General features: G+C 35.1%; 3 protein-coding genes across 3 annotated transcripts; all 3 read left to right on the top strand.

The window, feature by feature from the left end:
• The first annotated feature begins 1,714 nt into the window (after positions 1-1,714).
• Positions 1,715-2,752, top strand: LOC132282167 (uncharacterized). Its single transcript, XM_059783789.1, has 2 exons — positions 1,715-2,098; positions 2,186-2,752. Exons 1-2 carry the CDS (start codon positions 1,715-1,717, stop codon positions 2,750-2,752), a joined length of 951 nt encoding a protein of 316 aa, XP_059639772.1.
• Positions 2,753-3,049: 297 nt separating this feature from the next.
• Positions 3,050-3,514, top strand: LOC132282166 (uncharacterized). Its single transcript, XM_059783788.1, has one exon. The coding sequence runs from the start codon at positions 3,050-3,052 to the stop codon at positions 3,512-3,514; it is 465 nt and encodes a 154-aa protein (XP_059639771.1).
• A 2,647-nt stretch (positions 3,515-6,161) lies between these two features.
• On the top strand, positions 6,162-12,592 carry LOC132287190 (protein FLX-like 2). Its single transcript, XM_059789723.1, has 5 exons — positions 6,162-6,320; positions 7,912-8,492; positions 9,163-9,308; positions 9,405-9,505; positions 11,674-12,592. Exons 2-5 carry the CDS (start codon positions 7,933-7,935, stop codon positions 12,304-12,306), a joined length of 1,440 nt encoding a protein of 479 aa, XP_059645706.1. The 5' UTR covers positions 6,162-6,320; positions 7,912-7,932; the 3' UTR covers positions 12,307-12,592.
• Positions 12,593-12,621: the final 29 nt, after the last annotated feature.

Raw genomic sequence — 12,621 nt, 5'->3', positions numbered from 1 at the left:
CAAAGACCCATCTCAGAAATGCTTCAAAATCTGCTTGGCAAGACTTGATTTGGTCTCCACATTTAGTTTAAGATGCATATTTTGCACAAAGAAATAAATCTAAGTTCAGTAAAGCATGAGGGTCCCTCCAAGTTAGAGACAAAATTGGGGAATGTAGATGGTGAAATATAATTTTAGAGAGAGAAAGAGACAAAAGGAGAATACTTAGGCTAATTTCACTGTCAATGCCCTCAGCCAAAGACCAACTCTAAACACTTAAATAAATACGGATGTTTAAAAGCCCATAATTTAAAATTTATAAATTTTTTTTAAAAAACAAACTATACTGCTATTATTTAAATGCATATTGACGGATATATAATGCGAGAAGTTCATGTTTTACACACACCCTAAATTCCCAAAACTATGCTAGTGATGCCATCTAAGACTACAAATATGCAGATCGTATCTGTAAACTCTTTCCTGAAGGAATTTGAATTTGAGTAAACCCTTTTGCCTTTGTACGCGAATCTAAGTTCTCTAGTATCGCAGCTCAAATTTTACCATTATACCAATCAATAACCCAATGCTGATTTATGGATATGATTAAAAGATCAGGCCCCTCTCTCTCATTCTTATGAAAAGCGAAGCTCTGACTCTTCATCTTTCTATTTTATTTATGTACATAGTACAAAAAGTATATTAACACCACATGTCCCAGTTTAGCAAAAGCTAGTTGTTATCACATTTTGACTAATAAAATACTTAACACATGGGATCCATTATGACGATTCAAGTTCTTTTAGGGCGGAGTCAAAGTATTGAGTTAACCCTATTTAAACAACTTTGCGTTGGGTTTAATTATTAAGTTTTTGAAATATGGAAAGCTCTAAAAATAAAAGTTTCAGATCCTTCTCATAGTTATCTGGCTTCTTCCCAAATTAGGTCCATTAGTTTGTTTGTTTTTTTTTTTTTTTTTTTTTTTCCCCTTCCCCTTTGATAGGTAATGAGGATTGAGACATGGTCACGACTCCATGCAGATCTTTAATTTTAGTACTAGGCAATGAAACCATTTATCTGGTCCCTCTAAAACCTTGAAATAATGGAACCCCAATAGTACCCTTATTGGTATTTAAGTCAGATAATGCTATCACAATCGCATAATATAAAATAACTACATTGTTGATATTTTATCCCCGGATATCAGAATAAAAATGAAAAATTCAGGCTAACTTTAACTAATTAGTTGTTAAGAGGCCAAACTAGCATCACTCTGAGAAGATAAGAAACCAAGTAAGAACTTAATTTATTATTATCCACTTTTAGTGAGTTCAGCTTCTCCTAAAAAGATCCATTCAACTTATGTTCCTCTAGGAACAAAAATAGAATATCAGACCAGAAACTCAAGATGAGAATATGTATATGTCCACAACTAGATCATAAAAAATAGGAAATACCTTGTAATTTTAGCTGTACATTAGCCAGTTTGGTACACTCTTTCTCAAGTTCCATCCCCAATTGTTTTACTTTTAACTCATGAGATGCTTGAATTGCTGCTAGAGATCTATTTTTCTCTTCTATTTTTCTCAAGTTCCATCCCCAATTGAATTACTTTTAACTCATGAGATGCTTAAACTTATAAGGCTTTGAGTTATTGAAGTAATAGTATGAGTTATTAAAGTAATATATATTATTTTTGTTGTTATTAATTATAGTGTTGTTATTAATCTGTTAGATGGATATCAATGTTGAGAATGTGGAACAATGTGGTGAATATCTGACAATTGAAGAAGAAGGGGTGGCTGAAGCTACCAAAGATGGAAAAGTGTTATGGGATGACTTACTTACTGAAAAATTCTGTAATATTATGGAGGAACAAGTTAGGGTTGACAATCGTACTGACACAACATTTAATCCAAAAGGTTGGACTACTATGGTAAAAGAAATGAAGGTTCACACAGGGATAAAATTTGACAAAACCCAACTTCGGAATAAGTTTAACCAATTGAGGACAATTTATATCGAGTTTAAGAAATTGTTATCGGGGACTGGCGTGGGATATAACCATGAGACGGGCATGGTTATAGTTGAGGAAGATAGATGGGGCAGGTTAAGCAAGGTTAGTAATTTAATTATTAGTTCTAAATAAATAATAAAATATCGTATATTATTTGTTATGAGGTTAATATTGTAACAAAATTTGTAGGTTATGAAGGGTGCAAATAAGTTTCGTAGACATGAATATAAGCGTTTTGACAAGATGTCGACTATATTTGGGGACACATATACAACAGGAATGCATGCCCACCCCTCCACTACAGTACCCCCCGCAATCATTTTGCCCACTCCCAATGATGACGATGATGAGGAAGAGGGTTATCACATCAGTCCTCCACCTTTACGTAAAGGTAAGAAAGCCAAAAGAGATAGTTTATCTCCCAGTATGGCTGCACTCTTGTCAGGCACGGATGAGAATTCTGCGAGAAGAACTGAGAGAATGGAAGCTGCAATAGAGAAAGTAATTAAAACATCTCCTACTTCTACTCGTTTATCTTTATGTGAGAAAGGAGATGATGAAGTTCTCTTTCCCTCTAAAAAGGATAAAGATGATGAAATGTTTGAAGCCTGCATGCTCCTTTTACAAAAAATACCTGGAATTGAGATGGCCCAATTCGCTAAGGTATCGAAGTTGTTACATGATTCTGAGAAGTGGCAAAATTTTTTTCTCAGTTCTCCTAAGGAGATAAGAATTGGTTGGGCACTGAATGTTTGAGTCTTTCTTTATGGATTATTGTGTTTTGTTGTTTGTTCAACTTCTTACTATCTCACATTTGGATGACTGTAATAACTAAATACTTTTATTTCTTGGATGACTGTACTGCCATTATTTAAATGTTTTTCTTATTAAGTTAAATGTTTTGCTTATTAACTTAAATATTTTATTTATTACTTAAATGTTAAGCTTATTAACTCAAATACTTTGTTTATTATTTAAATGTTTTATTTATTATTTAATTGTTTTGCTTATTAACTTAAATGTTTTGCTTCTATTAAATCTTTAAATAGGGCAATGGATATGTGGAACCATATAAGAGGAATAATTCAATTTTATGACGATGAGGAGGACAATGAGAGTGTCTTAATATTTGCTACTCTTTTAGAAGAGCAGAACTTCTATCAAAAGAGGCGTTGTAGGGATTCCATTTTACGAGGGGAAACGTATGTTATGGAGATTTTAAACGGCCACAGAGAAAGATGTTATGAAAATTTTATGATGTACCATGAAGTTTTTAGAACATTGTGTGGTACCCTGAAAGGTATAGGGCTGAAAGATTCTAAATTTTTAACTGTTTATGAACAAGTGGCAATCTTTTTGCTCACTTTATCTCATAATCAAAGGAATCGTGTTGTAGCTGAGAGATTTCAACACTCCACTGAAACCATTTCCAGACACTTCCATGCTGTGTTACATGCAGTATGTCAGTTGGGCACCCATATCATTGCCCCTCCTGATTTTTTTTGTGATTCTGAATAAGATTAGAGAGTCTTCTAGGTTTTTCCCTTACTTCAAGAATTGCATGGGAGCTATAGATGGAACCCACATTCCTGCAACTTTGCCAGCAAGTATACAACTTCCATTTCGTGGCAGAAAATGTTATACCACACAAAATGTAATGGCTGTATGTGACTTTGACATGAGGTTCACATATGTGCTAGCTGGGTGGGAAGGCTCCGCTAATGATTCGAGAAAGGAGTGTATTGAGAATGAGGCAATGAACTTTCCAGCTCCACCAGCAGGTAATATTATCTCACAAATTCACTTAATATATGGTTAGTTTATCATACTGTATATATCTTTATGTATTCTAAACATGGCAGGTAAGTATTATTTGGTGGACTCAGGATATGCCAACAAGCCTAGTTATTTGGCCCCATTTCGAGGTCATACTTACCATTTTCAGGAATACCGTAGGACTAGACAACCTCGTGGTCGGGAGGAAGTGTTCAATCATAGGCATTCATCTTTGAGAAATATAATTAAGTGATGCTTTGGGTTGTTGAAGATGAGATTCGCTATTTTGAGGACAATGCATCCTTATAAGTTTTTAACACAAGTATTGATTGTAATGGCTTGTTGCACATTACACAATTTTATCAGAAATCAGCATCAGCCTGATGATTTATTTGATGGTAACGATCCTCCTCAAAGTGATGGTGAAGATGATGAGATTGTTGAGCATGTGCCTTCGGCTCAGCTTTGAGAAATGGATCAGTTGCGTAATACTATTGCTGATCGAATTTGGAATTTTCTTTAGCACTCTTGATCCTTCTGAAAGTGATGGTATATTTTTTCTTTTATATGTCATATATTTGTTGCTATTGTAAGCTTGTAATATATATATGTAATATAAATCATTTTTGCAGATATATAATTCAACTTAAATGCTATTATTGCAGATATGAAGTGTGTTGATACTCTTTTAAAGGGCACATGTGCTGTTATGAAGATGATGTGTCGTTACCATTGTCATCCATTTTATGAACTTCTTATCAATTTTTACTGACAACTATGTATTGTTAATGCTTTGTTCCAAACATTTTATGTACAACTTAAACTTGTTTAATTTGTTGGTTGAATATTTAAAAACTTGTAAATGGTATACACTCTATTTCAATTATGCTTTCAATTTGGTTTGTTTTTATTTTAATGTTGTGTTGGATTATACAGGTAACAGGATAATAAAATTGAAGTAGGTTATTGCAAAGAACTTGTGAATATGTTATTGCTAATTTTTTTTACAAATGTTGACTCTCATGTAGTATAGTAAAATGTGACTAGAAATATTTTTATTTTTAATGTTGTGTTGGACTATACAGGTATAATGATAATAAAATTGAAATGGGTTATTGCAAATAACTTGTAAATAGGTTATTGAAAAAATTTATATATATATATATATATATATATATATATATATATATATATATATGTTTGTGGGTTCAAATTTCTCCATATCTATTAAAAATATGATAACTATTTATAAATATACATAAAATTTATAAAAACAAATTAAAAACAAGGATAACCAAATATGTTTTTTTTGTTTTTGTTTTATTATTATTTTTGACAACAGTTAGACTGACCAGACATGTTTTATTTTCAAAAATTTTGAAACGCATGAGTTACCAAACATGTTTTGCATGTTTTTGTTTTCGACATTTTCACAGCAAAACATCGTCCCCAAACGAGCTTCCGAATTTTTTCCAAAACACTCCTACAACAAAAACACTGTTTCTGTTTTAGCTAAAAACAAAACGCCAAAAATAAAGCGCATGCCAAACGGGCCCATATATATTTTTTTTGGCCTTTGAGACGCACCATTCAAATCATGCAGTATTTGTTTGCCTAACCTTATAAATATATATAACCCTATAAATATTTGTTTGCCTAGCCTTATAAATATTTATATTTACATAAATATATTTATATATATATATTTGAAGTTTTTTTTTTAATTCCATAATGAAAACAACATCATGTATTGAGTTTATCATGTCATATGCGCCTCCTAATTATCTCTATCAACTGATCTGATTTCATCTTGATTCAATAAATTGAATATGGATTAAAATTTGAATTCTAAGAATGTATCTGATAACAATCTGAATTTGTCATGCCGTTAAACTAAGAAATCAGATATGAAATAAAGTTAATCTGATTCAATAACGATCCAATTTGATTTAAATATATTATTATAATATATAATGTACAACATAGAGTATATATATGTATTTTGTACATATAAAGAGAGGAATTATTTACCAAGACGAATGTTGATTTGATGAAAGAAAATTTTCAAATGCATAATAGTCCAACCTGCAAATCAATAACTTTCAACATATTTTTATTTTATATTTTAAAAAATAAAGAATTTTAGTAAAAAATAAAAATAAAAATAAATATAAACGAGCCCTATAAACTATAATGAGCTTGCAATTCATTAACGGATACAGTATACTAGCTCATAGAAGCCGAGCCCAACAGTGCTCGGATCGATTAATTTTTAATTGGATAAGATAAATTTCTGGTAAATAGAATATTGGATATTTGTTTATGGGTAACCCGTTGGATTCCAATCGGATTGTAATATTTCCTAATCGGATCCGATCCGTTGACAGGTAATCCTATCTGAAGTACTGATTCGCAGTGTTGCTCCTTCACACTCGCACGATTATTAGGGTTTATATAGAAGTACTGCGTCGTCAGGAGGAAACTTGGGGTTGGGGGCTGGTTTTACTCGCCGACTCGCCTCCGATTTGCATAGTAAACCTCCGATCAGGTAAACCTTCTCTCTACCTCCTCCAAATTCTTCGAATCATTGAAACCCTAGATACATATATATATTTATATGGATATTCATGTAGCAATTTTGGCTTTTCTATGCGGATCGCATTCATTTCGTAGCTAAAAATTATAACGCAATTTGTAATCGATGTTCAGTCATTATCTCATCGGCCTCGTACGTCCCTCTATCATCTTGAGTTATGTGTTTTTACTTTTTTGAAATTACACACACACACACACACACACATACACACATATATATTTGTAGGGGTGCATACATACTTCCATATTTTGGAGCATCTTCGCCTTATCCTTTGATAATGTATTTGTATAATTAGATCAATTTTTCTTGAGCAACAAGTGGATTGATTGTAAGAACAATGACAAAAGACAGATGTGAGCAGTTGTGGCTTGGTAATCCTCATAGAAATATATTTGATGATTGAAATGGTGTTAAATGAGCATTATTTTATTAAATACTCGATAGAAATAGAGTTTGTATATGGTTGTTGATACACATCTAGCAGCAGTAATGTAACATCTGTACCCAAAACAACTGAACTAGCCCTACTGTATAATACTTTTTCACATGCGAACCTGAAATTTTCATGCGTGATATCAACAGATTATGAAACAAAATTAAATGATAGCATAGTATAATACAATAACATAGCTTCCTGAAGACAAGTCACTAGTCAACTTCTGGCAATAGCTGGATTTTTGGTTTATATATATATATATATATGTATGTACGTATAGTTAGATAGATAGATCTGATTAGATATCTTTGTAGCTGCTACAAGCTAACATTACTCATTCATTATCACAACCAGTAGGATTCCTCATCGTTCTCAAGGAAATTGGCCAAAGAGAAGGCAACATTACATTAATTGCCACGAAGCCAGAGAAAAAGAGGAGAAGCTAGGAATTAGCCATGCATAGGAAGATGTATTTTTTATCTATGGAGATTTTGATCTACTAATGAGTGGGAAGGCATAATAAGCTAGAAATAAAGCATCCACACTAAGCAAAAACATGCCAAAAGTAAGCTCACAATCGGAAAAGGAAAAGGAAGAAAGAAACGAAGGAAGGGAGATTACATTAAAAATCTGCAAAAAGCTTGAGGCACCACACTTCTTGAATCCATATCTTATGAGAACTGGAATGCCTCGTATATTTCTCGGAGTACAAATAGTGTTATTGAAAAAGAAACAGATATTGTTAAATTGGACACGAGTATCAGTCATGGGAAAGCGTTAAAGCTTCCCCTTCCAATAATGTAAAAAATTGACACACAGAAGGACTAATCGTTCAATCTTGACTATCCTCATGAACCATCGCACAATGGAAAAAATAAGCTAGACTGGTTACAAATATAGTGTACATGCATTGTTTTATATGTTTTAGATCAAGACGGACCTTAATGGTTATATTGTCCTTGATTTTCTTCCGTTGTTTTGATATATACTTGTCTTGCAATCCATGAGTACTCCTCACATTGCTCGAGATCTATTTTGATGTGTTGTTGTCCAATTGAAGTAACATATCTGCTCCACAATTTTACTAATTATACTCGTTAATCTCAGGTGGAAATTAGCAATTTGAAAATGGGAAGCAAAGGTCGAATGCCACCTCCTCATCTAAGACGCCCTGTTGCTGGCCCTGGCATGGTGCATCCTGACCCATTTGGTCCTGGAATTCGGCCCCCACCTGGAGCATATCCTCCTTTTGACATGTTGCCTCCTCCAGAGGTTATGGAACAGAAGCTTGCTGCGCAACATATGGAGATGCAGAAACTTGCAACCGAGAATCAGAGACTTGCTTCTACCCATGGGACATTGAGACAAGAACTTGCCACCGCACAACATGAGCTGCAGATGTTTCATGGTGAGATAGGAGCCATAAAGTCCAGAAAAGATCAGCAAATGAGGGGCCTTGTGGAAAAAATTGGAAAGATGGAAGCTGAACTTCAAGCATCTGAATCTGTGAAGTTGGAGTTGCAGCAAGCACGTGCAGATGCCCAGAGCTTGGTTGCAGCAAGGCAAGAACTTATATCTAAAGTGCAACAATTGTCTCAGGATCTTCAGAGGGCCCAATCAGATGTGCAGCAGATTCCTGCTTTAATGTCTGAACTTGAGAGCCTCAGACAAGAGTATCAGTATTGCAGGTAGTTGTTTCCCTTATTTTTTAATGGGTGTGACGTGAAGCGACATGAAATAAAAAAAAGGGATTTCTATTGACATGTGGAGTAAAATAGGATGCTTAAATTAAGGTCTCTGGTGCATGACTCCACACAATAACAACGAACAAAGCCTTTACTCAACTAATTGGGGTCATGACAAAGTTTTACGCTGGCTGTCAAGCTACCTAACGCAACTCTTCTCCTTTATCCGGGCTTGGGATCGGCTCTGTAAAGATGACACAAGCGGAGTTCACATGACTCCATAATAATGTTTAGTAAAATGATATTCATGCTTACTAGTTAGGCCTATTTGTCAAAGTGAAACAATTATGGCTATTAATGGCCTGAAGTGGGAAATAGGCCGAACTAGTAGGCCTGAATATTATGACTCTAATGTTTATATTTGGCTTCGGAGTTGGCGTTTTTGTTTATTTATTTATTTTTGTTCTAATTTAAGAAATGGGATGCTGGTTTCTCACGAATTACTCCAAAAGGAAAACTATTAAAGTTAAGCCTGTTATGAGAAGCTCATCGTCCCCATTTGGCTTATGGTTTAGAGCTTATCACATATAATACTTTCTCCTTGTTCAATTTACTGCAAAATTGAAGTTGCAGGTTTAAAGATGCCTTGTCTTTTGTTATTTGGTCTGTGCAGGGCTACTTATGACTATGAGAAGAAATTATACAACGAGCATCTTGAATCTCTTCAGGTGATGGAGAGGAACTATATGAACATGGCCAGGGAGGTGGAAAAACTTCGGGCAGAGTTGACTAATAATGCTAACATTGACAGAAGAGCTGGTATCCTTACTAGTTTCGATACCTCACATTCTTTTTTGAAACCCTTGGTTCTTATATTAACCTATGGATGCTTAATGGTTTGCATATTATATGCAGGTGGGCCTTATGGTGGTCCTACTGGATACAATGAGAATGAGGGTTCTGGGCATTACCCAGTTGGACAAAACAACTACGAAGATAATTATGGTGCTCCTCAGGTTTGATATTTTCTTCATTTTGGATTTTGTCATAAGTTTTATTTTGATAACATCGCATGTTAAGATAATTCTGTATTCATCTTCTATATAATGTAAAAGATGCTAGGATTCTTTCAAACTTAACTTGAGATGAAAATTAAACTGTCCACTGAAAGAAATAATGAACTGCTAATCTGTGAACACAAACATGACTGGTCTGCTTTGATACTATATACTCGATTTTGGAGATAGCAGCTCTTTGTAAACGAATATTATGCAGGGAATCATGACATACACTTATGAAAAAATCATATCTGTTATATGTACGTGTTTGGATGTTGACATTGGACAGCTCAATGATGGCTAACTTATAAGAGTACTCTCCATTCTAAGTCACATTGTGCATACCTTTGGAAATTAATGTATCCTAAGATTCAACAGTGATAGCTTTAAGGAGTTGCATTTAAATGTTTTTGCTTTCATTATCATATAGAGGTAAGTGAGCTTTCTAGCTCTTAATTTGGTGCCAAACGTATTGGCATGCATGTTGTGTTGGAGTGTGCACATGCTAATCTTTGATGGAGAGAAAATTCATAGATAATCCTATGATTTGTAGATATGGGTGAAGGGTGTCATACCATCGAAATCCCAAAAAAAAGAAGAAAAAAATGCATATAGAAACATATAAGTATACTACATATTGTGTATTTGCTTTTTTTTTTTTTTTTTAAATAAAAAATAAAAAATCATGCAGCCGACCCAAGTAATTGGGAGAAGACTTTGTTGGCTTGCGTCCCCCCGTGAATTGAATGTCCCTTAATGTAGAACATCCTCTACGACTTGGTGGTTAAAATCATCATTTGATATTCTACCTCAAGGTCAGGGGCATCTATACAAATGACTGGGTGGTGCAAGAAGATACATATATTTTGTAGATATTTTCAAGAGCGCCTGATCTGGTGCTCCATGAAGTGATTCACTGTCATGAAAATAGAATGGCACCATGGGAGACATTTCTATATGTTTCCAAGTCCCTGTCTGTTGACATGTGGCTGACCTATTGTTCATCTGCATGCCCGTGTCGCCCAAATTATTGAAAAAAGCCCATTTTTGGTGTTAAAAATACTTTTATATGATTGCCATACTTGAGAAGTTACTTATTGTTGACTGCCCTCTCAAGAACAAATGGTTTATCACACGTGCTGACATTGCAGTATGTTTCCAGAAGTGGTTGACCCCCATATTATTGAAACAAAAGTGCCAATTTTTTCTAGTTCAGTGAAGAAAAAAAGAGCCTATTTTATGTGTTAAATATAATACAATACGATCACCATACTTGAGAAGTTATTTATTTGATGACGACCCTCTCAAGACCAAATATTTAGCACGTGCACCTGAAGGTTTACTTCTTTTAAGAAGCTTGGAAATGAAACAGTGGCCGATAAATCTCGATGAAGCATGTGTGTCAATAATATTCCACAATATTATTCAGCACTCGTGGCTTCCCCAACTTCTTAAGCTATGGCAAAATTAAACAATATAATTAGGCAATAACTTGGTTTAAAACTACAATCTTTTTCATGTGTTTTTTTATGGTTGCGTACCAAAAAAGAGAAATGAAAGCAAAAAGGATGAGCAGATAATTGGCAGCTCGTAGAAAGCAGCAAGTCTGGTTATCGGTTGGAAAAAAGTTCAGTATCTTTCTGTTCCATACTGCTACTCTTGTGATTTCTGCATTTTGTTGTAGACATAGGGCTCCCAGTAGCGTGTGACTCTCTATAGTCAGTATACACTACATCTAAATGTTCTAGGCCTTTTTCTTTTTTGGTTATTTTTCTTGCTAAAATAACCAAAAAACAATTGGAGTACTAAATATCAAGATTTACTTGGTGTGGGCATGCAGAACGTTGGCTTTTCAGAACGCCTAACTACTAATTCTGTAGTTAGATTCTTTGTGGATTTAATTATTGATACATATATATGTTTTAGTTTGCTCAAACATAAGATGTTAATAATGAGAGTAGGAAGCATGAGGCAATGAATTTTGTAGGTTTTGGGCCCAGTAGAAGGGAACAGTAAGCATTTACCCCAAATTAAAATTATAAAGCTATTTTTATATATTCACCGTCTCCTTTTTATTCAGCTGATGAAAGTTTAATCTGACGTTACTCTTGCATTTTGCATGGCAGGGACATGGTCCCCTCCCTCCTGCTGTAAGTGGTGGACCTCCAGCTGCTGCCGTTGCTGGTGCTGGTGCTGGTGGTACTCCTGGTCATGTTGGAGCCCAATCTGGACCTACTCCAACAAGGGCTGGTTATGATGCACCCAGAGGGCCCAGTTATGATGCACAAAGAGGACCTGGTTACGATGCACAGAGGGGACCTAATTACGAGACACAGAAGGGAACAGGATATGATGGGCAGAGGGGACCTGGTTATGATGTGTCGAGAGTATCTGGTTATGATGCGCCGAGAGTATCTGGTTATGATGCACAGAGAGGACCTGGCTATGATATCCAGAGAGGATTCGGTTATGATATTCAGAGAGGACCTGGATACGATGTACATAGAGGGCCTGGATACGATGTACAGAGGGGACCTGGATTCGAGGCACAGAGAGGACCCGGTTATGATGTACAAAGAGGATTTAGTAAAGAAGCAACCAAGGGTGCTGGCTATGATGCACCATCCAGAGGTGCAGTTGGACCTCAAGGGCAAGTGCCACCTGCAACCAATGCTCCGTATGGGTCTGCAACACCCCCTAATCGTGCTGGAAGTGGGTATGAGGCACTGCCGCATGGTGGGAACCCCGTTCGAAGATGAGCTTGAAACATTGCTCCTGTGATTGGTGTTCTTTGACAATTTCTTTTGTTTGCAGTAGTTTTCATCATGATATATCACCTACATTTGCCTTCTCTTTCTTCCCTACTCATCCTTTTTCAGGAAGCGCTCTATTAAGAATGATTTGAGTTGGTGACAATTCATGCATTGGTTGGTAAAGTTTAACCAATTGTATTTGGGAGATAAGATTTTGAAGCCTTCCTTCTGCAGATATTTGTCGTTTCCAGCAGCATCTTTATTTATTTCTTTAGCATGGTCTTGTTTCTTATGGATGTTTCACATTTTTTTGGCTTGTCA

The sequence above is a fragment of the Cornus florida genome, unplaced genomic scaffold, assembly GCF_030987335.1.
Source record: "Cornus florida cultivar Cherokee Brave unplaced genomic scaffold, ASM3098733v1 CherokeeBrave_3.0.0_Hap2_Chr11, whole genome shotgun sequence".
Classification (NCBI taxonomy): domain Eukaryota; kingdom Viridiplantae; phylum Streptophyta; class Magnoliopsida; order Cornales; family Cornaceae; genus Cornus; species Cornus florida.
This window is presented reverse-complemented; position numbering and strand designations above follow the sequence as displayed.